We start from the raw sequence: 24,219 nt of genomic DNA on the forward strand, positions 1-24,219 counted from the left end.
AACTCAATAGGCTTAAATAGGCAGTGAAAGTGTTTCGCAAGTGTTCATTGTTCAGAGTTCAAGCTAATACCTTCTGCTAAATTGCATTTTGAAGTTTAATCACAATCTACTTTATGTTTCTTTTGGTACTTGGGATCTCTCCACAGTATAATATGAGGAACTCAAACTAATGCGCTCCTCTGATGGAAGTTTAAATTTTGGAATTTTGCCTCAAAGTACATTGAGTGTGAGTGCCTGAAATAACCTGGAACCTTTCACCCAAATAAGACGTTAATATTTTGATCATTAAGGAAGTCTCATATTCTTACTGGCAATAGCAACAAAATAACCATTATTTTAAATTTGGTTATGTTGGACCATAACTAATGGGAGTAATTTCAGCCCCCTCAACACACACACGCGCTGTCTCACTTGGCGCAGGAGCTGTTGGGGAACTGGCTGCTGTTCATTTTGTCCAAAATGTTAAATGTCAGCATTTTCTTTACCAAAGGGAGAAACACTGAGAAATGCTCATTTCTGGGCAGCATTTTGCTCCAGGGAGGGATATGGATACTGGGAAATGGCACCCAGTAAGCTGTGACTGACGTGTAGTCCATGGTCTGGGCACTTGTCCAAATGCATGTTGTCAAGTCCGCTATGCCTGATATCGGCTCTTTCAATGCCAGGCTTTTTTTTTTTCCCTCCCCCCTCTTTCTCTCCTCCATCAGCTCCCTGTGTTTCCTGCACCTTAGGCATTATGCTGTGGACAAATATATTTCCCTGCCACCGCGTACTGAATAAGCACCCTAAAACCTTTGTTCACAGTGTGACTGCTCTAATCATGTCAGCAGAGATCTGACATGGAATATTCTCCTTCTGCCCCATCGTACTGAAACAAAATAAACATGAATGTCTTTCTATATGTAGAAGCAAAGATGAGGACATAGGTGCATTAAATCTGCTGCTGTGATTTACAGTCCTTTTTCTTTTTCTAATGGCCTTGCTGCTATTCTTCTGAAGACAATAAATACAGAAATGTTCTGGTTTATTGCTAAAAATAATTAGCAAATAATTTGAGTTCTACACAGTTTTCAGGCAAAGCAAAGCAAAACATACAGTTTAAAAAGGGAGAAATCCAGGCAAACTCTGTATGTAGTAATAATGAAAAACCCCTGCTATCTTACTTAAAGATCAGAAAAATATTGGCCCAAATAAAGCTGACAAGAAGAATGCTGTAAGATTTATTGTGTGCTGCATGCATGTATACACGTGGGCTCACTCTCCTGCCAGTAAGAACTGGGGAGTCATCAACAGAATTCAAAGGTATTTTATCCAGTTGCACTAAAAGAGAACGTGTCCTACAGACTGGAACTGAAAACAGATGGAATATAAATACTGTTTGAAAGGGCATTACGGTTCCTGACAATAAAGTATATTTCCTGCAGTAAAAGGTTGAAATTAATGTACCCTGTCAAATAAACACATGACTTCATGGTATCTCTGATTTATAGACGTTAGAATTATTAGAAGCATAAGACATTGTCACAAACAATTTTATATCAAAATCTTTATGCACTGGCATTTTTATAGCAATTTTCAATAATTTCAGCTACACTTATGTCAACCTGGAATAATTCTATTGACTTTTACAGAATCACTTCAGGTTTAGGAGCAGGTCTGTAATGCACAGAAATTGTACAGTCAAATTTCCACTGTATACAAAGGAAACAGATGTGGGTCCAGATGCAGATGGTGAACTCTCTGTTACCTGAGACATTTCATTCTTTTTTTCTTTCTTACAGATGATGTATCATAGCTAAAATAAACTTACAGGCTCTGTGCAGAAATTAGTGCCTGAAGTTTTTGACTCAGTGTTATGAGAAAGCTAAACCCTGATCATCCTAATGGTCCTCTCTGACCCCCAAATTATTAATCTCTTACTGGTAGAAACATGCAAAAAAAAGCATCTAAAACAGTTTCACCTTGTCAAATGAAATAAAATGAATCAGTAATTCTGCAATAAATACAGGGAAGAAGAGAATAAAAGCTTGGGGGTTTGAACCAGTTCAGGGCAGTATAGAAATTGTACCACTGAATAGGAACCATGGTGGCAGCCAGCTCTGTTGTTGATGTGTATAGGGACAGTTACTCATCTAAAGTCTGGTTTTCCTGGGAGATGCGTTTGGTGGAGCCCAGACAAGGGGAGAACTGCCAATCGAGAAAAAAACATTAATATGACTGAGAAAGCGAGGCATGCTCTGGAGCAATGAATACTCATTCAGTGTGCAAAATCCAGGCAACATACACCGCTTGGGTCCTCTGTGTAGCCCCAGACCCAAACCTCTTGAAAAACCCCAGGAGAGGTGCTGCTCTGCCTTGGAGGGGTCTAAGAAAAGCACACTGAGAAGTGCAGCCGTGCAAGTGGGAAACCTTGAGAGGGAATGAAAGACACTATCTCCTTCCCACAGGCAATATTCCCTGCCAGGTCACGAAAAGGTGAGTCCTAGCAGGCACAGCAACATCTCTCCGCTATTCAAGGATTTCCACAGCCAGCGGGATTTCAAGGATTTCCACTGCTTTGCAGTCTCAGGATGGCACAAATTGGCGATGCTGGGAGCCGGGACCTGGCGCAGGGAAAGGCAGCGCTGCGTCCCACGGCACGCGTGCCTGGTGTCGAGGAAGGGGTAAGAAGCTGGAAGGCGCTTCGGCCCGGCAGCAGGCGGCCAGCACTTTCCATATGACCCAATTAGCCACTCCGTTGGAACAAATCAATAATGGCATTTTCTGAAGACAAGCAGGCAAGTGCTGCTGGCTCGGCACTGCGCCGCATGTGAAAATAACAAGGTGTTATCTCTGCGGAAAGCAGCGTCCGTGCCTGGCTTTGTCACTGCAGAGGGGGCAAATGTGAGATGTGGCCAAGAGCCACTAGCCATGGCAGCGTGGATTTTCTTCTCCGTGGCATGCTATAGACAGATCAAGTTGAGGACAGTAGTTTGAGGGAGGCAGCACATGTAGTAATTAAATTAAGAAAGGGGAGAAAGCGGTAACAACCCTGTTGGGCTGAGTCGAACAATGAGGAAAAGGTAGAGCCATTTTCTTAGGTTGTACTGATAAAATTTGCTGACTGCGGGAACTCATCGATGCAGAAAAAGATCCAGATAGTGTGCAGAAAGACCTGCACATCATTGAGGTCTGGGGTAATAGAAACAAGACAGAGTTCAACAGTATAAACGCAGGACACTGTACTCTGGGGACTGATTCAGGCCACCCAGCATTACTCATTTGGAACCTCCTTTTAGTCCATTAATCACAGGATTCCTCTGAACCACAGAGTGAAGTCACTGCGAAATAGGCACACACCGTTCTGGGCTACAGCTGTGGGCACCTTGAAGGTTAAGCAATGCTAAGTAGGAATTTTGAAGATTTAAGCTTTGGACTTTGATATCTAATGTAAATTATACAAAGCCCTCTGATGTCTGAAACTTTCAATGTAGTTAAATTGCAGTTAAGTTCTAGTAGAATCCACTGTGTCAGGTGGACTGGACCGTGCACACTGAATTGTCCCATCAGCTTACTGTGCCCATAATCTGGTTCTTACTCCTTCAGGAGACTGAAAGTTGATGTCACATAGGAAAAGATGGTCTTTATATGCAATTACAAGACACTCTACGGAGATTCAAGAAAATAATTTCCACATTTTAATCATCTAGGAAACCAAAATGAGAACCCAAAAGAACCTTGAGAAGATGCAGCCAGCATGTTACTGTGGTTGCTGCTGAGATTCTGGGAGCTGTTTTCCTGCTAGAACAACCCATACTTAAATTATACATCCCAAAGACAGAGGAAAAATGGAAGACAGCTATCCTTCTTCTCAATACAGTTATCCTTCTTCTCAATATGGGGCTAAACTTATCATCAAATCCTGAAGAAATCTTGTGGACTGACAGGGAGACACTTCCCCAGCACTATGAGCAGGGCAAGGAGGCAGGGTTAGATAAAGTCATAAGCTAAAATGTTGCGGTGAGCGGCATCAACACACGTATCACACAATAATGACAAATGAATTAAGGGGTCCTTTCTCAGCCTCGCTCCTCTTCTGGCAGCTTCTTGCACCTGTGCTGACTTTTATAGTTCAGCTTTTCTTTCTGAGCCTTTCACCATATGTGTGGGCTACAGGCATGTGTCTCCTGGCTCTCCGAGCCGGCAGAGCATCTCACTTGCATCTCAGTAATCAAAGGAGATTTAGAAGCTATCAGGTGGGCTTGCTCCTTCTAAACCGTCTCAAGGACAGTGCCACAAATTGGTAGCTTTCAGGAAGACAGCTGCTGCCAGCGTAAGCTTTGATAATAGAAATGGCAGCTGAAATTTAAACTTAGACATTTCTATTACTCAGAGGAAAATGTGCAGTCACCGAAGGGTTTCTCATCATCTGAAATTTCAAACTGCTGAGTGTAACACTGTGGGGCCCATTTCTCATAGCCACGACGGCTTACTTCAGAGTAGTTTTGTGACTTTCCGGGAAGAGCCCGGCATTGGTACAGGAGCTGTAAACTGAGCGAATCATCACCCTAAAATATCCCATTGGGATCAAAAACCTTGTGGTTCTGCCTGAGACCAGCCTCCCTTTAGCCTCTCTGATTCATGACGGATGAGTCCAGACTGATGTGAGCACAAGGTGAACAGAATAGGGTCCAGGATCTTCAACTGACAGAGAAAGTGTAAAGGACGTGTAAGGATTGTGTAGGTTTACCTAGCCGTGAACTTGAGAGGCATCCCTACATATACTCCCTTCTTGTGCTTCAACTTTCACCTCCTCTTCCATGCTATTGCACCAAAATCTACATGCACGAGGAGGAAGGCAGGTTCTGGCAATGTTGCCAAAGGGCTGCTGAATTCCAGGTCAGCCAACAACTTTAAAGAGAAGCAGGGGTACGTTGTCTTCTCTTGAGAAGTAAATATACATACACACTCTCTTTGTACATACTAAAATATTTAAATATGTAAAAATATGGATTATAATTAGGGGAAAGATAGAATATATTTGAATGTTTAGTGTACCCTTGGTAGTTCTTGTTTCGTTTATGTATGATGCCCTCCACACAAAAGGATACTTCACCGTAATTGTGCCCTTTCAGTGCAATCATGTAAATTTTGCTCTTGTTCACGTTGTTCTTCCTTTGCAAGCTCTGCTGTGATTATTATGGCCGTCCTGGAGGGAAGGAGGTAAGGACCCCCATGGAGTTGGGCCTCGCAGGATTAAAGCTTCTGGGAGTGAGTGGGGAAGTTTATTCCCCAGAGTCCCACAGGGCTGCCCTTGATACAAAGGTTAGCATGCTGTAATGCCCACAACTCTATATCCAGGGAATTGGGTTTTCATACTGACCTGCAGGTGCAATAATTTGTTCTACAGTAACCTTCATGCTGATCAAGAGATTTTTTTTGTGGGCCCAGAGATAGTACATCTTTGGAAAGGGCACCATTAAAAATGACAATCTTTGAGTTGTTTGGGATCTGCTTTCTCATGGCTCTGCTCCTTATGGAGACACTTACAGCTGTGCAAATTTATTAGGGTTTTGCAGGAAAGCAAATGCAAAGCTCATCACACAATTATCATTTCTGCTGTTAAGCTTCTTCCTATTTTTGTTTATTTATTATGCCAAAGTATTTTGAGCCTTTGAGTTGGAACCCCCTTGCATGCACACATTTTTCTCCCTAGAAATTCAATAAAATTGCTTGCTGGATATCTGAACTCGGTTCTTGTTTGGACCTTTTCAGCAGTAGACCCCTCAGGCCTGCAGACAAAGGTTGAAAACCATTGATCAGGGTTATGCACAGGGGAACAGCAGTGACCTGCAGCAGCTGTTTGTCAAAGCCTGGAAAACACTAGTGACAAAGCTAATTAATACATTTCTCAACTCCATGCCTTCTATGTAATGCACACGCTAGCAGTGAACTATATTATTTCACTGCAATGCAAGTATCTTGTGGTAATGTGACAATGTTACGCTAATGTTTATTGTAAATTTCATGAAAAGATACAGTGTGAAAAACAGTATTTTGGTTTGCTTCTCCTACTGGGTTTTATTTCCTCCTATTTTGTTTCACTCTGAATCCTCAATGTTTATATTACATATGGTAATGTTTCAATATTATTGAAACAATTTGAAGAAGTTTTCTTCATATTTTCAAATCAACTTTTATTCGTGATGTTCCATGTCATTAAAATGCATATTTTTCTACATCTGTTCTTTCCCTCATGTTTCTAACAGATCTCACTAAAGTTCTAATTCCGTATTTACTTGCTGTACAGCATAAACTGGACGGCTACCTGTTCTGTCTACTAATATACACAGTAGCACCTACATGGACACATTGTGCAGCTAAATAGAAATCCACATTTTTATGCTTTTAAGGTACAGTAAGATGCAAAAATCCCAAACCCTCCGTGCTCTATGCTGCAGTTTAGCTTGCAGTTGCGAACGCTGCTATTTATCTTGAGGAATGTGGAATACAGTGATGCAACATACACATGTCTGCATACACACACACACACGCTTCCAGACCTCATGGACCCTTACATGCAAAGTTTCAACAAACTTTTGCTTTTCACCGTGAAGGAAAAAAATCTGAGAGCTTTTACGATTGTGACCCTCTGTCAGATGTAGCAGAAAGGCATGGATATCTTTAAAGGCCAAAAAAAAAACCAACCCCAAACCCAAAACTCTGGAATTAAACATGTTTATACTAGTCAGTATTTGCAGATCAGCTAATACTAAGAAACCCATCTACTATATTTGTATTTCACTTTTCAAGTGTACTCTGCTTGTAGGTTTATCTAATACAATACTGAGAAAAGAGAAGGACTTCAAGGAGAAAAACAGACACCATCCATGCCACCCACACTGATCCACGGGTCATTTCAATAAAAGTATTCCTTAAAAAAGATACAAGAAAAAGTCCCTAAAAGTGTTTACCAAAAATTTCAGACTTCTTTCTTTGTTACCTAGGTGTCTATTTGGACAGTGGGGCTTGATGATAAAGTTTTCTGACCCCTTGCCATTCAGCTCCCCAACGGTATGATCAATGTAAAAGACTTGCTGGTGAGCAGATGCACTAACACTGAAAAGATTTCCGCAATGGAGCGGCAGAAATTGATGTTTAGCAGCCAATTTGTGCCTGCCTCCTGACACAGAGTCCTTCCTTGGGGTTTTTTAGGACAGCCCTTCTCTAAGGACAGTTTTGCTTCAAAACTTTCCTCGCCTCAACCGAGAGATTGGGGATCCCTCCTGACAGCTGGGTCTGAAACGGGAGCTTTGATCCAGTGTCTGCTGAACTCCGTGGGTCTCAGCCGGTGTCAGAGGATGCTGGATCAAAGCTGGAGGGTTTGGAAAACATTAACTAGATACAGTGTGTGGAGCCAAGAGATAAAGCTGGTAGAAAGGGGAGAGGGGGAGAAGGAGAGAAAGAAAAGCATTACCACAAAGATTTTTCTTCTCCGTTTTACACCGACACTTGGAACCACACAGAATTTTTCAGCCTTTACTACTGGGTGCTCTTGGGAAAATGAAAATCTGCCATGTCACACCAAAAACCAGGCAAATAACTATTTTTCCTGTCTGAATACATACGATTACATGTCTTCTCTCTTTCTTTGGTGCCTTGTCATATCAGCCTCTGCCTTGTATTTTTAAGAGAACTACCCGGCCCTCGATTCTTGCTGCACAAATCCAACCGAGCCATTGCCCATTTTTGCACACTGAGAAACCCCCCTGTCGTAGTCAGAGGACCTAAGGTTTGTTCTGTAACATTCCCATGATTCAGCTGAAAGGAAAAAAAAACCAGTCTCCTGTGTGAGAAAGGGTTTAACTGCTCTGGTTAGAAGAATTAATCTAGACAAGCACAAAGAATACAAAGAAAGGGAATGCCTCTTGTTGGAGACTGAATTTTGCTCTTGGATATGCACTTGTAACTTCTTCTGAAGTTAACAACATATCAAAGGCAGGATTAGGCCATAGGACATTTGCATCACGAGCCATGGATCCAGATCGAGGGTGGGAACAAAGGCCATCTGAATAAGCTGCAACTAGCAAACATTTTAGTTGCCTACCTGCTCCATTTCCGTAAAGGTGCTCTGCTCCTCATCTTCCTCCTCAATATCCGACTCTCCCACAGCAATAGGAACACAAATGGACAGGTCAGGATTGGTCATAAAATCATCATTGTCTGTAATTCCTAGGTGTTTCTCCCCATTTTTATTCATTCCATCCTCAGCGTGGTTCTCTTTGTGATTCTCCATGTCTTTGCCAAGGTCAGCGGTTGTGTGACTGTTCACACAATTATTAAGGGCACCTGTATTCTGGGCAGCAAGCTTCATCATTGCCTTCTTTTCAGCCGTTGTCTTGGGGTGACGGAGAACATTGCAGCAAAAATTCCACGTCGTGTGCTTCACGTACCGAAGACCCCTGTTGATCCGAGCAAAAGCAAGCTGCAGGTTGTTCATCTCCCCATCCTCGTCTGGTGCTGAGAGGTTGTCAGCGCTGAAGGAGCTTAGCAGCAAGGCAAGGAACAGGTTGAGCACCTGAAACAAATAAAGTGAAAAGGAAATCAATGACCCTTAAATGTGGAGGATGAATGTTTGGTCTTGGAAGCAGGAGGGTCTGGGTCTCATCTCATCTGTATCACCGTAACACCACCTGCGTTCGTGGAACTACCTCTAATTATAGGTGATTTCAGTAGGAAAAAGAGTTTTTCAGACATTTCCAAATGCATTAATTTCAGGTGCAGAAGTATAGCATGGAGAATAACAAACTCTGACATTCCCTTTCCCCCTCCAACACCCCAAAACACAGAAAAGAAAAGATAAAGCTCAGCAACAGAATAAAAGATAAAATTTTAATTGCAAGCTACATAGTGCAAATATTCTTATAAGTGGTAGTATAATGAAATTCCTGTAATTTCCAGTATTCCATCTTGGAGAAAAGCACTAACTGCAACTCTAACTGACATCCAGAAAGATACTGCTTACACTTAGAAAAAGACTATAGGAAGAATGTTTTCAGGACTTTTTAGTTTTTACTCAGTGTGAATATTGTTATTTATATTTCATAGTATATAATATATAGGGAGATGGACAAGCTGGAGGAGTGGGTCCATGTGAACATCATGAGGTTCAACAAGGTCAAGTGCAAGGTCCTGCATCTGGGCTGGGGCAAACCCGGTATCCATACAGGCTGGGGGATGAAGGGATTGAGAGCAGCCCTGCAGAGAAAGACTTGGGGACACTGGTGGATGAAAAGCTGGACAGGAGCCGGCAATGTGCGCTCGCCACCCAGAATGCCAACCGTACCCTGGGCTGCATCACAAGAAGCGTGGCCAGCGGGTCGAGGGAGGGGATTCTGCCCCTCTGCTCTCTTGAGACCCCACCTGCAGTACTGCGTCCAGCTCTGGGGTCCTCAGCACAGGAAAGACATGGACCTGGTGGAGCGAGTCCAGAGGAGGGCCACAAAAATGATCAGAGGGATGGAACGCCTCTCCTGTGAGGAAAGACTGTGAGAGTTGAGGTTGTTCAGCCTGGAGAAGAGAAGGGCCCAGGGAGACCCTATTGTGGCCTTTCAACACTTAAAGTGGGCTTATAAGAAAGATGGGGACAGACTTTTTAGTAGGGCCTGTAACGAAAAGACAAGAGGTAATGGTTTTAAACTTGAAGAAGGTAGATTCAGGCTAGATATAAGGAAGAAGTGTTTTACGATGAGGGTGGTGAAACACTGGAACAGGTTGCCCAGAGAGGTTGTAGCTGCCCCATCCCTGGAAACATTCCAGGTCAGGTTGGACAGGGCTCTGAGCAACCTGATCGAGTTGAGGATGTCCTTGCTCATTGCAGGGGGTTGGACTAGATGACCTTTAAAGGTCCCTTCCAACCCAAACTATTCTATGATTCTATGATAATGATATACATATGTATGGTACTTAAACCAACTAGTACATTTGGAAATGTTTCTAAACATTTGTATGTATTTTCACAGATAGTCTTGATTTAAATATCCTCTGGGCCATGAGGAAAATCTATTTTGACTGTGAATAAACACCTAAGAAGTCATATAGTTTCAAAAACTTTTCCCTCCAGGCAAAAACGAATGATCACAACCAGGATTAACGTGGCCAAATCTGAGCAGGGTTCACCCCCAAAACAGGCTTGGTCCTGGAAATGCTGCTACTAGGCAGGAGAAAACTATTTGAAGATTTTCATGGGTGTATGAGAAGATCCTAACCAAACTGGAGACTGTAAGTTGGCTTCCTCTTGTTCCTGCAACTTCAGAACTGTCTACATTTGCTGCTAGCACACAGCAAGATTAGACACAGCTACACATTTCGGTGACATATTTAATGATTTAAGTCTCTTTTTACCTTCTTCCCCCCTCCAATAAATATAATTATATCCAATAAATAAAACTAGCTTCTTCTCAAAGGCTATTCCCAGTAATATGTCTTGCAGGCTGATCACCAGTTGCTGTGTATGGGACATTACACCTGCTCGTGGTCTGAGAAGGAATGAATTCCAGCTTTTGTGCCGGATTGACAAGGGCAAGAAGCTCAAACCAGAGGTATATGCCTGGGATGACAGGAATGGGGCAAAGGTGACTCAAACCAGCTAAAATATGTTTACCCAAAATAAACTAGGAGCAAATTGCCTGGTATCAACTCATCTGCTGCCTGTAGAAGGTAGGTGGGTGCCAGCTCTGTGGCACTGCAAGGCAGAGATCAGTGCTGCAGCACTTTTGCAGTTTTAGCAATAAAATGGACTTTGTGAAGACATTTTCTCTGTGATTTCTTAAAGCTACCAGAAATAAGTCCCCTGGCTTCTGTCTTTCTGATAGCATTTTGAATTGACAGTCTGCTAGACCAAAATAAAGAGTAAAAAGTACTTATATTTAATTGGGCCTTACCAAAGAACCACCAACTTTTGCTATCGCCCCTCCACCCTGCTCCTTCTTATTTCAAATATTCAGAATATGTGAGCTGGAATTTTGAAAACTTGGTCTTAATCACTCCGGTGACACTGCATTTGAAGTGTCCTGTCAGTACTGTTTTGTAAAGTACTCTTTGCAATCACCGTGATTATAAACGAAAGCAGTTGGTAGCACAGCAGATGCCCATGTCCATTATGAAATACTGTATAAACTATTGCTGCACTGAGCACTACTCTGCTCTAAATCAAAGTGAGATTAAAGCTAATTGTTTCTTAGCTGGTCCATCATACTGGAGTGTCCCTGACAGCTCGTGTGGGTCTCCTCTTAATCATTGTGGCGGTCTGGTATCAATCAATCTTTCATTTCATATCCCACTCGGAGGTATTCCAAGTGATGTTGTCTGATAGGTAGCTGAAAACCAGAGTACTGGATATAGTGCCAAGCAGGTGGGAGCCCATCGGTGAAGGAGTCACTGGTAGAATCACTTTAGTCATTTTTAACCAAGTTTGATAGAAGGATGGGGGCTCAGAGGTAACCACATTGCTACAAGTGACCTGAAAATAAACACGTGTGTAGAGAAGAGACGCTGCCCAGGTCACCAGTGAGACAGACCTTGGAACAAGCCACAGCACGTGTCTCCTTCCCAGTGGCAACCGTGGGACATGGGAAGGAGCTGGAGGGAGGGAGGGGATAAAGAAATCCAGAATAAAAATCTTCTGGACTTTATAGGTTCAATTCAGCTACCTTAACAGAGGTGTCTACTGTTGTTTGAGGTTATCTGAGACATCTGCACCAGACCTACAGGAGATGTGTGTCCTCCCAAAAAGCTCCAGCTATCATCCAACCAGGGCATGACAGGGTGTTGCAGCAGACAACAGACTGGTGGTGTTTAGGGAACTGAACTCTTCAAGGATGGCAGTTGCCTCTAGGCACAGACACCAAAGCTTGAGGGTCTAATGGGGCATCTAAGTCCCATTTCAATCAAAATAAATTAATCATGTAGACAACAGAGCCTGACCAAATACAGGTAACCACATCAGGGCTGCATGCACCTGCCAATATGTAGTCATCTAGTGCCAACCGACCCTAGCGTGCCCAAGTCATCCTGAGGCAACTGGCCAAGAGAACACACTATTATGGGAGATCTGTGTCTAGTTGGAGGTGAGGATGGATTACCTTACAGTATCCCCACTTGTGCTAGACAAAACTGAGTCAAGCCCCAGATCTCGGCAGACTGTAGTGGTAGCTCAGACATCGTCTCCATATATGAATACCTCCATGTAGGCACCCAAATTTTGTTATCTGAAGCTGATTTTCATCCTATACTTCATTAATTCTGCTGTTCACAGAATAACTTGCTTGAAATGCCTTTTTTTAATTTTCTGTATTTTTTTTAGGTGTCAAACTACAGTTACATAAGTTTATCCAGATACACCTGCAGGTGTATATAATAGGTGGTAAGATTCTTAGTGCTGTTATTTACCATGGATTATTAAGGCAATGTTGTTTGCTTCCCAGAAATGCAGCTGACATTTTGCACAAAGAGCTATTTGCACTTCATGCTTTTAGCCAAAAATAAACCTCAAATATCATTCCCTCCTTCCTTTATGAGCAGGTAACCTCAGAGTTCTATTGCTGGGCATTCAAATAGAGTGAACTGCTGTATAAGCACTTTATGTTTACTTATTCCCCCCCCATTTCACTGTACACTGCATTTTCTAGAAAAATATATGCTCAACCCATGACACACCACATCTCCTGTAAAAGGTTACTAATAATATCCAGTCCTCCTGGTTGCTAACGCAATGCTTTCAGTGTAAGTAAAAGCAAACTAAAGACTAATTCAGTTTTCAAAAGCAATGGCAGATTTGTGTGTCCATATGGATCCCCTTAAAAAGTAATCTGCTTTCCAGTGACACCAAGCAGCCAGCCTGTGAAAGCAGGTCGCTTTTTTGGTCTTTGAGGTTAGGAATCGAATGACAGAGGCACTCAAAGAAACCCTAATTCCTTTAGCATAATGATGTGAAGCATTTATCCTAATGACAATATGGCATGCTTTCACAGGCTTTCTCACTTTTAATGCCTTTCCAAAGCTGGTGACTCTGGTTATGCCATTATAAGGCACAATCAGATTCATCCAGCCTAATGTCAGGTGCCTCCCTTTGGTGCTTAAGGTGGAGGAGTTTTCCGAGGATGTCTGCAGATGATGGAGACAGTCTGGCATCCCAGGAGATGCTGAAGAGCTGAACCATCGCTGGTGGTGCCTACTAAAGCCTAAGCTAGCTTGGGTTTACTATCTCGCAGCTAGACTAAAGTTAAGGCACTTACCAATGCAGGCTAAATAAATAACAGAGAATCATAGAATACCTCAAGTTGGAAGGGACCCATAAGGATCATCAAGCCCAACTCCCTGCTCCTCACAGGACTACCTAAAACTAAATGATATGACTAAGACCATCATCTGTGACTTGTCAAACCCAGCAAGGTATCCAGAAAGTCCTTCTTGGTGTCAGACTGGTACTCCATGCTCCAGGCCAGTGGTGGCCAACCTTTATAACCAGGCAACCTACACCAGGTGAGAGAAGAGCTCAGGATGTTTCAGCCCCATCCTGACCAGAGCTGCAACACACAGGTAGCAAGCCTGCCATTGCACAAAGTGTTACGCCAATTCTGTGGTCGCAGCTAGTGAAGAGTTACAGAGGCATGAAGCCATGAAGGTAATTCCTAGCTCCCCAGTGAACATCTCAGCTCCATTGCCTCCTTTTGTTTTGGCCAACATAGGTCAAAACCAGACAGTTTCATTTAAGATGACACCTTCTCATCAAACCCTCTTCGAAAATATGTCTGCAAACTCTGTTGCTGAAGTTAAAATACTTCTGGAGCGAAAGCGTGTGACTACTCTCTCATTTCCCTTCCATTCTTGTATTTTTCTTGATTTGACAAAAATGGAGGGACATAAATCTTTATGTATTTAACGTTCCACCTGTCATTCAGTCAAACCGTGTGCAGCCCTGCAGTCCTCCTGTGCTCCTGTGAATTGATTCAGCAATGCATTCTCTGCCTTGCACTCTCACTGGTGTCACCCAGACGGAGGGCATTTGGCACCTTGCTCAGCACTGTGCTGAATATAGGCTGAAAACCCACTGGAAAGTCTAAGGCCATTTCTTAGCAGATTGAAAATAATTCTGTATTTCATTTAGCTAGGAGCAAGAATGATGTTGCACCTGCACAAGTTCAATGGCAGGGTTAAGCCATCTCCAAAGTGAAGTCCTCAGCTACTGGTCTTGTTTGATTGCAGAGGGTCTCATATAAGTTCACCCACACAGCTTCTCCAGTAGTGGGATCTGTCTTGACCACACACTACCAACAAAACAAGTGAGTTTGATTTTCGAACCCCTGATCCTTTCCTGTGCATGCAGTTTAAATGAACCTTCACATTGAGCAGCAATTAAGGCCAGACATTCTCATCTGCCCAGACCACACAGGACAAATCTTAGTAGGCTGGAATCAAAGATGGGATCATCCTTGCAAGGGGCAGGTTCACAGAGCAGGAGCTGCTCTCGTGAGCACTTGTTTGCTTGTAAACCCACAGGACCCTTCAAACAACAGCAGATGTGTGCCATCCTCTCATGTGCAGGAGATGGAGGATAGGAAGGACAGTTGAGGGCAGCTACAAGGGACCTACATCACCTGAGGGTGCTTCCCGCCCCATCAGTGAATTCTGTCATGCAAAAAAGAAAGCAGTTAAAACAAATTGTATCCCTGTGGCAGTACATTGTCACCGCTGTCACTCAGCTGCATAGAAAAGCCCAGACAGCGCAGCATGGTGAGGTACCTTCCAGGAACATCAGCCACTCACCTAATAACTTTTTTTTGTGGATAAAGCAAGACCCATACACCTCAGCCTATTCAAACCCACTTCTCTGGCAATGCTTGTCAGACACAGACCAGTAAGAAGCTATTTAGGCACTCTCTGACCAGTGGAAACCAATTTTCTTCCTTCCTGTTTGTTTTCTGATGGCAGTGGACATCTGTTCTTTGGCTAACACAGATGGGAAAGATGCAGTTTTCTCTTTGCAGACCTTGATGACTTCTAGCAAGCCTAATACAACATGTACCAATTTTTTTATTTTATTTACTGTAGCAAAATCCATGAAGCTGCAAAGAAAAACTACTCATAAAGGCTTTCAGTACATCAAGGAAGTGTGAGATCTAAGTTTAAGAGAGAGACCTGCAGTAATAGGTCATCTAGTCCATCTCTTTGCTACTGGAGGATTATTTCTTTCTTTGGAAGTGTATTTTCCAATCCTTTGTACATTTTCATCCCAGAGCAAAGTTTACCAAGAGAGAGTACTCCTGCAAAAAGCAATTTACATGATCAGTTATTTTCTACATTCCCTTTTCTATTATTTAAGCTATTTGTGCTTGGATAAGAGGCTTATATCCTCCCAGCCCAGTTTCTCTTTATCCTGTAGTCAATCTCATAATTCCATTCTCGTGATATCTTAGTTTCTCGCTGTCGAAATGATCATGATACCACAAGTATGGCATGAGGTCCTTGTGGCCAGGGGCAGGTGGGAGAGAACACGAGTCGGAGCAGGATTGATCTTCATGTTTCTTGCCCAAGATCAGCTAGGAAAAAACATGGAAATGGGGATATGGATTTCCTGCCTTGCAGCCATAAAACTTCCCAAGTGGACTGTGTTTGGTCTTACAAGGCAGGCTAGCAGTTGTAGATGAGAGGTTTTTCGGGGCACTATAGGACCAGTTTGTTGCAACAGGAATATTTTCTTATCAACTCCATGTCAATCTGTTCAGCAAAATAACTGGTTTGTCTGGTTAAATATAAGAAAATGAAAGTTAATAAAAACAATGCACCAAATTCAGCCTATTTCCCATGTAAAATCCCTAAACTACTTTATGATGGTAATGAGAGCAATGTTCTCCACTTGAAAAAAAAACCCAGAAGTAATATGGTAGGAATAATTCTCTCATATGCAAATACAAAAGTGGCTATAACTTCAGTGATTTCATGTGAATGATTTCTATTTTCCCTAAGAAAGGAGAGAACAAGGCCTGATTTTGCCCCTAGCCTGCCAGCTACCACGTGCATTTCCCCTGCCAGTGCAGAACAGCGCTCGTAGACCGCGCGCTTGAGAAGTGCAGCCGTGGGGGCACGGATGGCACCCACACTCCCTTCAGGGGAGTCGAAGGCATCTAGGGTCCTTTTTATAGACAGGCTAGATCCAATCCATATGGTCAGAGGAGCTCGAGCCCAATGTGTCCCATCCTAAATGTGATGGCTGCACAGGTGAGATGAAATGAAGGACTAGAAGTGCCTTTTCTCTCTGTTGACTGTGAAGAATAGGTAGGGTGGCTGATACAGCTGTAGCTATCTGCACGGTAGACTCTTGAAACTGGGCGAGACTAATGTCCCCCCCATCTCATTAGTGGTTTTGTGGTATTTACCATAAGGCTACGAGTTTTTCTGACCATTCTTTCAGCGGTCTCTTGTGCAGCTGGTTGTCTTTAAGCAGTACAAGGCAGAGAAGTGATGCTGGACGGCAGTTGTGCTTGCCCACGTTTGATGGTGTGTGGATGGGTGGGGGGAATGGTCACTATTTCTCACTTCAGAATTTAAAAGCGTATGTATAATTAATGGAGCAGATTCCTCGGTGCTGTTCTTGCCACTTTACATAGGAGTAAATCTCCTTGAGTAATGGAAGGGTAGATTAAGTCCATTAATTACACTTCACAACACCTTTGTGTCACATAAGAATTTTTTGAGGTCATTTGAAGCTGCCATTCATCCCTTCCTGCTTTCAGTGGAGCTACAAAGCTGCACTAGCACTGGGGTACGTCAGACCCGGCACGGCTACATCCTATCGAGAGGGGGAGGCAGGCAAAGGGCACCACATCAACATCGGTCTTGCTACCAGTCTGACACACAGGACCACACAACGAAATGCCTCTTCAGAGAGGGAAGCTGAACCGGGAGGGAGAGGCTGGAGCTTCCCCAGGTCCCGTCTCACAAGGACCAGCCACTAGCCTCTGCCTTTCCTCACCTCCAGCCTCTGCAGCACCCCAAAAGCGGGCAGAATGAGGGGCCTATGTCCTTGTCACTCTGAAACACGGATCTGAGGCAATCCATGATGCTTCTTACAACAACCTGGTGGATCTCTCATCCCAAGTCTTTTTCATTTGTTATCCACCTATGTGGGTGTAAAAGTGCACACAAACTGTACCACTCCAAGTGCTGGTCAAGAACTGCTGAATTGAATTTAGATTTTTTTTTTAGCTGATGACTTCCAGGTTTTTTTGAAAGTAAGTCCCTTAGAAGTATCAGAAGATGAGTCTCTGGAAACCAAGAAAATCTTAGTCTCCAAGTCCTGTATGAAAGAGGGGGGTGGGATGGTGAGTGGAGGAAGATAAATACTTTCCACTGCTAAAGACACAGCTTAAAAACAAACATGTTCCCACAGGTTTTCCATCAGATATCAAAACAACACTAATTCACCAGCATAGCAAGAGCTCCATCAGAGCTGCTGGGGACATCTCAAACCACTGTCTAGACAGACAAAACGTGCTATCAGACAAGTCCAGTTCCAAACCTCTCCTGGCAAGTCAGCTGTGTTCGCGATGTGAAAGGCTCAACATACCCCAAAAGCATTAGAGAAACTACAGAAAGTTTATTGATTACAAACCAAGAGACAATTACCTTTTTGCTAAGTCAACAAAAGTGTTTAGCTGTCATGGTGATTAGGATGTCAAGAAAATCAGAGGGCGAGACAGACTGCACAGGCTTGGGCTGACTGTACACACTTAAGAGTTTTTGCTATTGCTGCTCGCCTCAAGGAGTGATGATAGGTGAGAAACACCTGTATTATACCTGGAATATTTTCACTACTCATACGCAAACACCACCTCATCGGCTGCTCTACCAATTATTATTCAATGACTAGACACAAGAAAAAAAACAAAGGATTTTGGAAGTTTAAGCTCTGTGGTTTTTACCTGGAGACCACACCAGCCCTAACCCTGCATGGCTGGGCACACATAGAGGACACTGCCCAGTCAAGGCAGAGTGGGATTGCTGGAGTCATCCCTTTAAAATTCAGATCCTACACCTCCCCTGAGAGGAAGACACCCAGCTGTGACCAAAGATTGTGCTAAGTTCTGCCCTCGGTCATCTACAGGCCATCATGACCCTTGGGCAGTCAGAGAGATCAAGAGAAAAAGGTAATTCCCATTCACACATGGCAGAAAACATCTGGGGTAAGATAAGCCACAGAGAAACAAAAGGATAAAAAAAACCCTGGAAACAGAGTAACAGAGAAAGAAAACCAGTGATAATGGCCACAGTAAGCAATGACTTCCCTGCAGCCAATATATTACACCAAAGCAAAATCAATATGAGGGTAGGCCCAGAGACTAGAAAATTAAATCAGAGAGTCAAGAAATAATTAATATTAGCTTTGCCTTTGGGTTTTGTTTTGTTTTGTTTACAGGGAGGGGAACAATATTTCCTTTAAAATGTTACTTTCTAAGCCATTTCCCAGGTTTGATATTACAATTTGGGTTCCATCATGCAATCAAACTTTCCTATTAAGTGAAAAGTGAAAAGGATATCTATTTAGTGAATTTCAGAGGTGTAAGGAGGTTCTGATTTTTTGCATTTTGCAAGTGCAAATTCCTGGGAGGGCAGAGCAGAGTGACAGAGCTGTCTTCCAGCCAGCAGGACTTCTTTCAGGAAAGCTACAAAACAGATTTCTACTAGTAATTTTGCGCAGTACGAAATCTCCTGCCTTCACAGCACATGGCTGGGCTTCCAGCTTTCACATACCTCTGCTGCCGAAGACCGATGACCCAAAAGCGGGACAAACCCCTGGCTTTCATTAAAGAAACAGGGCGGAAGGGTTTACCAGCAGTGGTGCCAGTTACACCTCCAAAATGAGAGCCACCCCTCTGTTTGCAAGGCAGGAGGTGCTGACACGCACATCTCACTGCTGTCCTAAAGAGTGACCCATTTTCTCTGCCACCATCTGCTCCTGGCTCCCACGGTGCCCCCAGTCAGCAGCCCATCCTCTTTGGTCTCTGGCTTAGCTGTGGCTACTTCTGCAAGTTTATAGTGCTTCCTAAATTCCCAGGGAGATATCCTTGTTCTTTTGCAAGGAAGGAGGTGGATGTCCTTTCTTCCCTCAGTGTATGTCTACAGGATAAAGCTGGCTCTGAGCTGTGTTTTGCAGAGAAGCAGTACTAAAAACATAAGAAAAGCACTTTGTGGAGGACTGGCTACCAGCACCCTTCAAACCAAGTCTGTGCTCAACTGCACGATCAAAGCAAACTCTTCTTTCCAGGCATGATGACCTCATCTTTGACTACCTTCTTATATCAGGAAGTACAAAGGTATTGTGCTGATGTGGAAATTTGAAAATTATTTTATGTATTAATTGTATGCTGTGTGCCTGGCTGAAATCCCAGCAACTGGAGTTGCTCAAAGTCTTCTTCAGTGCAACATAGAGATAAAATTGAGGAATCAAAGGAGAAAGTTGGTAGTGTAAGTTGTCCATAAGAACATTTTCATTAGTTTATGTTCACTGCCAATCTGCTAGAGAGAAGAAAGGAACCAAGAGCTAGGCAGCTAGTCCATTTTATGATCTAAAACTTGCATCTGCAGTAGTAAACAAAGACGAGCCAAGGCCTGTCCTCCATCCCTGAGGGTAAGCAGCTCACCTCCCTTCCCTGCTCTTCCCCCAGGCAGGATTGCTTCATGGCTGCTGTCCCCAGCCAAGGCTGTCCCCTGAATGCCCAGGCACGAGGTGGGACGGGGTGGCCAGGGAATTTGTTAACCAAGACAGAGGAGGGACACTCATAATGTTTGAGTTCATGCCCTGGCCAGTTTATAGATGCAACCACCTGCCTGTGTTTTCAAGCAGAGAGACCTCAGAAGGTGTTTTGCACTTGCTGAACCTCCCAGAAATGGGATGGCATGACATCTAAATGTGGGAGACGAGGATTACAGGAGAGGAGAAGGGATATGGAAGTCCTCCTGGAAGAAACACCCATACAAAGGAGTTTGTAGCACAGGGAGCACGAGAGTGTTCTTAGTTGTGTGGTTGCAACAAATGAGTATATGTGAGGGGGACCAGAAAGAAGGGAACTGGTGGCAGGGAGGAGGCAGCAAACAGAGGGGAAGGGGTATGAACTGAGAGTAGGGCTGCTTGAAAAACGTCCATCTCCAAAGACAAATGTAAGTGCCTCTTTTCATCTCCATGAAAATTCAGCATGGAAAATATCAAGTATACTTACTTCAATCCAAACCCTAAGATCAGTTAGCATGTACTCTTTTCATGAGAAAATATGACTATGACCCACAGAAGGCAGAGCTTCTGTACAAACATTGGCTTGGTCAAAAAATAAAACCACTTTTGCATTGAAAAAATTGCAAGAATTTCAAATGGCTTCAGGACAGAGACTTGGAATTTGCTTGTGTGTTGGGAAGGGTGAAGTCAGGATACACGATGAGATGGAGCTTGCAGAAGATGTCATGAAAGGCAGAAAGCCAAAGCAATGTTGAAAAAGAATGAGGTTTGCTCAGAGCATGAGACTAGGAAGACTACAGCAGAGATATGTGGCAACGTCGAAGAGGGAATTACTATAATCAAGGCCAGAGCTGACCAAAAAGAAAGAAAATACATTTTAGGTAGAAGAAAAATAAAGGAAGGGCAGATTTGGGTCATATTCAATGAGAACTAATTTAAACAAGAGTCTGGCTAGGGATGACCCAAACAAAACAAGAAGAAAAGATAGCACATGAAATCTAGAGACGGAGAAATAGAACAAAACAGACTTAAATAGCAGCAAAGAAATAAAAATGTTAAGAGGGATGAAAAAACAACAGGTCTGATACTCCTTTTCTTTGCACTGTTTGCAGTAATACAAAATCAATGGAGTAGATCTGTATTTGTTGGAGATTCTCCTTGGCAAATATGGGCCAGTGGTTTTATTGGATTTGTAGGAGTTTAACAGAGTAAGAGCCAGCCAAGCTGACTTTTGGGAACAGGAGGAAATGTGAGATGGTAGCAGGAAACTAATGGCAAGACCTCTTTTCACCGCAGGAACTTCTTACAGTTCAGTAAGACCCAAAAAGGCAGGAAATTGGTATCTAATCTTGTGTATTACATTTAGTTTCCAAATGTATTCTTCAGCATATTTCCTTGGGAAGCCACAGACTATGTTGCCATGTATGTGCTAGGTGGAGAAATGCAGATATGAATATGCACTGTACATGGAAAAGATAAATTCCAGACTCTTTTAAATATCATACACCTCCTAAGAAGGTTAAGGCTGTCATGACTAGCTGATTGTTTCACATATCCCTTTTAACAAGGTATTTCTAGAGGCAGCTGTTAGAATTAACTGCTCACTGCTTAGTTTTGGTGGGAAAAAATAATATTTTTAACTGATTTTTTTTTTTGAACAAATGTATGAGATGTTTAGGAGTAATGAATAATGTATTAAATTTGTACCACCTTGTCTATTTTAATATTAAAAGCTTGCCCTTCCCTCGACACACACTAGGAAGAATTCTGTTGTCATTACCCTTTCAATGACATCCGGACAACTTGCACAGTGACATTAATAAAAAGAGACATATTTAGTTGTACCTACCTTTGCACACTCTTGTCCAATTAAATCTGACTCAGTGTCTTCTAGATTTTTAATAACTACCCAGCTATTAGCAAGAGCTTAACCACTGACAAAACCCTGCTTAGATGATTAACCAAGGACAGATGCAGTACAAAAAATGGGAGGTATTTTACCCTACTGATGCCTACTATATTAACAGGGTTGCGGTTTTTATTTTGAAAACTCAGCTCCCCTTCAATCCCCAGACTACAACCAAATCTCAACAAACAATCCACTAGAATCATCTTCACAAATAAAGCATATAAGTGCAAATATATATATGGTGGATCCTATTAAAAATATTTCATCTCGTCAGTAGTTCATATAACAGAGTCAATGCTTAAGCAAAATTTTTAGAGAAATATCTCTGACTTGGAAACACAATTAGAACAAAAGGCCTAAGGATGGTTTCCAAGGGGCAGGTTGATTGAACTAATACATTACCATTCTTCTTACTCCATATTTCTAAGTTGTCTCACACCCCTGAAGGTTAATGGGAGATAGTTACATATTCCCTTATATACATACCTATGGAAGAGCACTAGCATTATTATCAGATTTTTTTCCTCTCTGGTACATCCCAGTGACTAATTTATAGATCGAGAAGCAATATTTACAATTCTACCGATGAAAATCTGCACCAAATGCCAAAAACTGTCACAGCTCACCAGTGAATCTGGTTTGGATTATTGCTTTTGGGAATTCCTTATTTCACAGATGAAAAAAGAGCCTTGGTCCAGTTTTTGTTTTCAGCCTCCTCTAATCTGCCTCAGAAGCAAAAGCTCGCTCCTCTTCTGTATGCCAACTTTTATTAGGATCTTGGCTATTTGTACTTAAAAAGATCTACCTTTCTGTGGATGGATGTTGCAGAGAAAATTTGGCAGATTTTAGTGCCTAATACAAGATGCATGCTCAGATTTAGTCACCAAGTTCCAAGATTCAACTCTTCAGAAGAAACAATTGAGCCTGTGGCAGGATACAGAAACTCATAAATCTGGAGTGACAGAAGGGAGCAGATTACTTTTTAGGAGTACATTTTGAAAGTAGTTTCTCCTCCCATCTCTTCTCAGGTGTATTTCCCTCACATCTCTTGGGCAAAGCAGCCCTATACCTCCCAGCTTTGAATGGACTCTACTTAATCTACCATACAATGGCATTTTTGAAAACCAGCAGTCTTTGGTGGTCCATCATAAACATCCTGAGGTTAATCTCCCCAGACTTTTTAGCACCAGCATCTGGTGTTACACATGAGGGTGGGATATATCTACTCAATAAAATAAATGATAGTCATTTTTGTGGGCACTGATAAATCACAAAATTTGTAAAGCCTGGAGTCTTAGGCAAAAGGTTTGTATTTAAAGTAACCCATATGAGGACACAAGCTTTCCATGTCTGCTAGGAGTCATCAGAGGCAACTGGACTGATTGATGGTTGGTGTCAGGTTTTATCTTTTTGATTTATCCCATGATGCTATCTGTTTCTGGTGGACCTTTCTTTACTCTTGAGGATGTTAAATACTTAAGCAGATATAGCCAGATGTTTGCTCAAAAGCATCAGCTACCTGAGTGCTCTGCTTACCAGACACTGCTCAAGCAAGGATGGATAAGGGGGAACAGCAAAAATTGCTTTGGGACACGTGGACTATGCAGGTAGCTGGCATGAAAAATATGAAGGGAGAAGCTGGGAAACGTGCTGGGGTTTAGCTACTTTCCTCTGAGGTTTGAATTCTCTGGTATCACGCTAAATGTACCTGCTGCCAGCCTTAAGCATACATCAATAGAAGCAAAAAGGATGGAAACATGCTGACGGTTGTTTTGACTCTATTTTGCTTGTGTCCCCAAATGTGCTTACTCATGTATTCCGGGCTGCTCTTCTGCAAAGCTGCATGTGACTCAGGAAAGAAAATTCACCTCCCTTATGTAAGTGTCCAAGTTGGTGAGACAGACTCAAACGACACTTCCACTTCTCACTAATGATCCCTTGGGCTCCCTGGCTTCTTCTGGACCCTGTAACTCTCCGGCCCCCACCTCCAGTATTCCCGCAGCTCTCATTATGGCTCCTGCAGCTTTCTGATGAGCCCTCCTCCTCCTCCGTGCCCCCCACGCACTCCGCTTGCCGCTTTGCAGATTTTGTGTGTCCTGACGATGACTGTTACTGACATGCCTATTCTCGCCTGTTTGTCTAGTGGCCGTCTCAGCTGATGTAACCAAACCACAAACGCACATTCCCAGAATGTTGGGAGCTGCTGAAAGAGCAGATAAGGTGAAAAAGAGCACCCAGGACATGAACATGGGGGTGCGGAGAGAGTGGGGGGAAGGCAGTGCTCATGCAAGACTTGGGACAACCTGAACTTCTCTTTGAATCTCCTGTGGATGCACATTTCCTTGCAAAACACTGTTCTTCCCCAGCTTTAGATAGTTGTCTTATCCTCTCTTCCTTCCACTGTGCAAGAAATGGAACTGGTGGGCCCCAAGGAGAGTACCTGCTTGGTGGTAGAAGTACAATGTACAAAGCTTAAGGACACAGACCTCTACCACGGTTTGAAAACTAAAAAACTAAAACCTAAAATGTTGTAACTTGGGCT

At 42.9% G+C, this 24,219-nt stretch overlaps 1 protein-coding gene across 7 annotated transcripts in view; it reads right to left on the bottom strand.

Moving 5' to 3' along the window:
* The window catches only part of SCN5A (sodium voltage-gated channel alpha subunit 5), a 216,362-nt gene that overhangs the window by 62,607 nt on the left and 129,536 nt on the right, over nt 1–24,219 (bottom strand). For all 7 annotated transcript variants that reach the window (XM_069778259.1, XM_069778258.1, XM_069778256.1 and 4 more), the window contains one exon: nt 8,087–8,557. In XM_069778259.1, coding sequence (XP_069634360.1) covers nt 8,087–8,557 — 471 coding nt within the window. The remainder of the gene's footprint in view (nt 1–8,086; nt 8,558–24,219) is intronic.

Source organism: Haliaeetus albicilla, chromosome 2 (assembly GCF_947461875.1).
Source record: "Haliaeetus albicilla chromosome 2, bHalAlb1.1, whole genome shotgun sequence".
Taxonomy (NCBI): Eukaryota; Metazoa; Chordata; class Aves; order Accipitriformes; family Accipitridae; genus Haliaeetus; species Haliaeetus albicilla.